The 5,915-nt window shown below is 37.8% G+C and overlaps 1 protein-coding gene across 3 annotated transcripts in view; it reads right to left on the minus strand.

The window, feature by feature from the left end:
* The window catches only part of srgap3 (SLIT-ROBO Rho GTPase activating protein 3), a 55,242-nt gene that overhangs the window by 24,724 nt on the left and 24,603 nt on the right, over positions 1–5,915 (minus strand). For all 3 annotated transcript variants that reach the window (XM_005741389.1, XM_005741388.1, XM_013912982.1), the window contains exon 4: positions 2,628–2,690. In XM_005741389.1, coding sequence (XP_005741446.1) covers positions 2,628–2,690 — 63 coding nt within the window. The remainder of the gene's footprint in view (positions 1–2,627; positions 2,691–5,915) is intronic.

Consider the following 5,915-nt stretch of genomic DNA (forward strand, 5'->3'; position numbering starts at 1 on the left):
CTATGAAGCGCCTTGAGGCGACTTTTGTTGTGATTTGGCGCTATATAAATAAAATTGAATTGAATTTACAGTAAATTCAATGATAAATCAGTGTTTTTGACTTCTTAGTGGGATTCACAAAGCTAAAAATATTTAAATTAAAGGTTTTAAAATGGGGAGCTCATAGCTCGACTTATTACAAACAATAATAACAGGATAATGCCTAATAAGCAGAGAATGAGAAAAAAACAATGTAATTAAAAGAAAACTTGACCTATAGCAGAAAGAGAGAACAGCCTTTGAGAAAATTATTATTATTTTGCTCAAAAAAATGTGCCAAAGTATGACTTTTGAGACATATTTGTGTTGCTCCAGCATTTCATTTATTTACCACCTAAGCTGTGAAATTTCACACAACTCCCACAACCTCTCTCTCGTACGTAGAAAGAATGAGGCTATACGTCAGCATCTGAGTTCTTAGCTTTCAGCCAGACTGTAGCTGAGGCCAAGTGCAGCATGAGAAGACGGATCATCTGAGTCTTATTATGCAGCCAGAAAGAGTGAGTGGGTAAAACAAATACATAGTAAAACATCTGCCACAGTGAACCTGAAGTGCACTGACACTTCGAACCAAACTGTAAATGTCTGGGAGGCAATCGCTTTCGAAAAGGGAGAATCATTTTATTTATTCAGACACAGATGACCACTTGTGCAGAAAATAGTAGTTTTGGTCTGTTTTTTAAAACATTTGACCAACAACACGGTCCTTCTGAAATTTGCATGCATGTAATTTATACATATGAACTTGTCATTACCTCACATGCGAACCCGAACACTGTGTGCTGTGTCCAAATCTACAGATAGCTTAAATAATGATGGTCGCCAGCACTGCCTTTGTGGTTTTGACTTTCATCACACTGCACATATGAATAAGTCATTTAAGGCAGCTCTGCCATCTCTTCTGTTTCACCTCAGGGTGCAGAAGAAGCTGAAGTTGCTTGGCGCTTGTCCAGTTTGGTGGACTATGAATCCCTCAATAAGCGCTCAAATTAGACTAACAGCGCAGCACCAGTACCATTTGTTGCTATCCCAGACATACGTTAATCTATCAACACGGTCTCTTGCAGAAAATCCTGCCATAAGCAAAGCAGTTCGTAAGCTATTGCTAATGACTGTACAGTGAAGACAGTACAACTGCAAATGGTTGGAGAAATATTGCAGAGGAAAGTTATGATAAATCTGCCAATACACTGCAGTTAATTAGAAACATTAATCATAATATATGTAAAATGATATAGCCCATGTCTTTTATTGTTACAGCAATGCGGCATGCGTGACACCCAGGCTTTGTAGACATGCTGTTTTCATTAATATCGAGCTCTTATTATACTGAACTGATTTTCTGACAATCAAAGTTCTCTAGAGTTGACATTTCATAGCTGAAATGAAATATTAATAATATTGGACCTTTTGAGGACAAAACTTTCAAACTATAGTTACAATTCATATCACAAAGCATCCATCAATATGACATTTCACCATTAACCTGTTTTAAATTAAAACATATGGGAAGCAGATGCAGGATATGAGAAAGCTGCTTGGTATGAAGTAAAAATGTGGTTGAACAGACGTGAAGGGTAAAAAAAAAAGGAAAAAAAAACAGCTTTTTCGAGAAAAATGGGGTAAACAACGGGCTACGGTCAAAATGAAGCAAAATGAGTGTTTCTACAAAGACAAAAATAAATAAATAAATAAGAGGCGCACTGTACCAGCAGAGAAACTGCTCATTAGAATTGCTGCATATATACAAAGTGTTGGTATCAAGCACAACAAAGCAACTGAGCTAGAATAGGTGACCCTAAACTTAATGAGCACCTCTACTCTCTGACAGATTTATGCAAACACATTTCATTAAAATGGCACACTTATGTGTCAGCAGGCAATTATTTCACAGCTTTTCACAGATGCAGTCAGTGATGTGAACCCTGAAATCAACCAGAGCCCTGAAACGGTAAACCTTGGGGAAAAATGAAATTTTCTTTTTCTTCATTCATACCTACCACACACGTTAATCTTGAATATTCAAACAAGTATATACAGTAAACAGAGTGCAATGAACACTCAGGGAAGACACTGACATTGACCATTTAACAATACAAGAAAAGATCAACAAAGCTTATAAGAACATAAACTGGTTTCTTTTGATTCAGTACAACTCTAAAAGTTTCATTGATCCTGTCCAAGGCTAAAGGCAGTCCCATAATAAGGAGTGCAAAAAACTGAATCCATAAATCTGAAGGGAGAAAGGCAATTTCTCTTTTTAATAAGGAAGACAGAATGAAAGATAAAGGCTGCAAGGTCACTATAACCCTTCCATGATCACTAAAAGGAACCAATATGTTTTCAGGAACACACAAAGAAAGTAAAGACCGAAAGATGAGATCCATGCACGTGTTAATAAGAGTTTCTACTATGGTGCAGCAAAGGGAATAGAGACGAGCCATGACTGAAAGCTATTTAACTCAAAGGAATACAGAAGAACATGAAAAAACATCAGGAAGACAGTGAGGCGAAAGAACTTTGGGAGAGCTCAGTGAAGAGATGAGGTGTGAGAGATCGATCTGCAGGAGACACAGTCTATTACTTACAGTGTAGAGTTCATTCGTCACCTTCACAAGCTCCTCGTGCATCTGGATACCAATGTCCTTGCTCTGAAAACGGCAAGAAGACAGAACAGGGGTAAGAAAACAAATACTGTCTGAGCAATCAGCAGTGACCCGATGTTTCAAACTCCAGTTGTTATGCTGGCGCTGTGACTTTGGTGAGTCACAGAGAAACAACTCAAGAAATATTAGATGGATGACCACAAAGACTGGTGCAGAGGGTGTCTTTTCTCATTGAACCCCGCATACAAGAGAGAATTGGCACAACTGCACAAATATATTTCAAAATGTGCAAGCAGTGGAGTGTTTTGGAATGGGTAATTGTACTTATTACAAGCAAATTTTGAGAATACAGTAACATATAAGCATTTCCACCTTTCTAGGACACCCACAACCTCTGTTGTCAGTCAACAGTGACCAAATGTAACTGCAGGAAATGCAATATTCTAATTTCCTGCAGTTAATGCACACTGCACTACATATTCAGATCAATTCTATGTCCTCAACAATGCAACAGCTTGTAAAATATCTCAGTTAACTCTTCTTACAGCTTTTAATACTCTTACAACTTGAATTTTACCACAGAACATGCCTTTTAATAGAAGGAGAAATAAATAACAGTCGATGCATTGACACCTGTTTGTGTGGTGGGGGAACAAGACTTAATATGAAGACTCTGAGGTGAGAATACAACAACAGGATATCTCAGTTTGATGGTCTCACACATTCAAAAACAGAGGTAACACCTTCCTAGCCTAACAAAGTGACGTGAAAGTGTTATGTCTGAAAAAGAATGACACAGATAAACATCAGTACAACCCGAAATATAAAACTGTTTAAACTTCCTGATAATTTTACTTCAATTGGCTTTTCATTATAATAACTCTTGTTGTCCTTTTATGTCACAAAACCCGGAGTTCTATTTTCAAAGATTATGCTTTTTCGGGTTACGTAGGTATTTTTTTAGTTGACATTCAGGGTAGGTGTTGAATGAAAACGTAGATTTTCTTAGCCTAGAACCAGTTTTATTCTCAATCCATTCATTTTGTTAACCCCTTACCCAGTCAGGGTCACAGGGGTCTGGAGCGTATACCACTGGTAATAGCATGAGAAGCAGTGAGAAAGATCCTCATGCCCAGTTCCACGCCTACTGCCATTAAATGCCGAACAATCGTGTCTTTGGACTATGGGATCAGAGCTACAAACCACAGGAAGAACAAGCAACAACATATCAAAAGGCTGAAGACAACTAGGTGTTTCAAACTAAGAACATTCTTGCTATGAGATAACTCACTGCACCACCGCCGGCAGAATTTGTGGGCATTTTGAGTAAGGAAGCTAAAACTCAGTAACCCATGATTCAAACAGGAACGATCACTACATGGGTGTTTTAATGTCTCTAGAATAAACAGCCAAAATGAAATATGTTACCTGACCATCAAATCAAATTCAGCTACTTGTGAATTATAACAGAGGTTTTAGGGCTAAGCTCTGAGAAGTAAACTAAGCTTGAAGTTGCTGAAGGCTGAATCCTACTGTCAAAATGGAGTGGTGAAAAACAAGAGGTACATGAAGTCCCAAGGTTCCTCAGTAGAGCTGGTGTGCAAACGAGACCCAAAACAGTTCCCAGAACCTTTAAGCTGTGATACTGTGTTGTTTGACACTTGTTTTGTGTGTTGCCTGCAAGGTGTCACCTTAGCCATTAACACTGGGAACATTTCAGCTAAAAACTGCAACACAATAACATACTAATAAGCAAACATGATGTTATGATGATGACTGCTAATGAACAAAACAAGTGGTTTGCCAAATACGGCAATGACTTTGAGCAGAAAAGATTATGCATCTCCTCATGTGCACAACTTTTCTTAGACACAGTTTTTAACAGTGAAAACAGCTGACTCATTTTTCTCTGGTGTATGGAAGATAATGACTCAGCAACAGTCATTTCATATTTGAACAAAGCAGATCAATAACGGATGTATTTTGCTATAATGAAACCTTGCTGCACCAATGACAAAGCATAGCTGAACGCAAAAACACACAAACACACACAGTATTTTCATCACTTCAGACAGCAAGACACTGACTTACTTTCATTGTCTTATGGGGACCTGCTCCTGCCCTTCTCTTCTGGAGACTTACTGTTACCCTTGGCATAATTACTGCTTGCTTAACTCTAACCCTGAATCTAGACATAACTTTAACACATTTTGTTTGCCGGAGTTTATTTTTAGCTTATTTTCATACTGGGACCCCACAATATGCAATGTCCCCACAACATAGGTAAAAGAAGTACAAACACTCAACTTAAACCACATCCACCCACAGATCAGAGGCGTTCATTGATATATGAAAGGTAACCTTTTTTTGTCCACACCCTGGTCTGCTATGGTAACTGTGCTTGAAAAAACTTGCAAGCCATGAGTCACAAACTAACCTAATTATAATTATAAAAGAATCTCAAAAGAAAATGTTTCTGTAACAGAAACTTGATTATAAAGTACGCTCAGAAGAGGAAAATAAACACAGCGTTGGTAATAAAGAAGGGATTTGATGTAGCAGCTTTGTTTTTATCTGGATCACAAGCAATAAGTTTCTTCTCAAACAATCATTGAACTGAATGTAATGAACTGGATACACCCTGAGAGGGCTCCAGCAGCTGGTGAACGGCATCTGTATGCATCAGTGGCTCTGAGGTGAGACAGACTGCAGCGTGTACTGCAGAGGCTTGGGGGATGAGGAAGGTTTCATTGAGTGAGTAAAAACTGTGATGCAATACACTGTAAGAGCTGTGGCGCTTACAGAGCCCTTTATAGTGAATGTACATTTTTAAAATCTTCCCTCAATAAAAGGCACGAAAAAAGAAGATTATTAATGTATTCTGTTTGAAATTAAAAGTGATGTAGAACAGAGAAGACAACAGGAAAATATCGCACTCTGTACATTCATACTTGCCACACCTTTTGTAATTATATTACCACTGACTATTAGCACATTCATCAGAACACACCCTTCTAACTCTGATCAGCCCATCAACAGTAGCATAACAAACTAATATTCATATAATATCAGAGATATTACCTGTAACAAAATTCCTATTTTATTTACTACTTGAAAAACTATTTGTAAAGTTTTTACAGATTACATTTTGTCTTTGTTTGCCCCGTCTCACATTTAACCAAAGCTCATTTATTTTAGTATAAACATTCATGATTTTCTGCAGAAAACACACACACACACACACACACACACACACACACACACACACAC

This window comes from Pundamilia nyererei, unplaced genomic scaffold (assembly GCF_000239375.1).
Source record: "Pundamilia nyererei isolate P.nyererei 1_Seehausen unplaced genomic scaffold, PunNye1.0 scaffold00110, whole genome shotgun sequence".
Taxonomy (NCBI): domain Eukaryota; kingdom Metazoa; phylum Chordata; class Actinopteri; order Cichliformes; family Cichlidae; genus Pundamilia; species Pundamilia nyererei.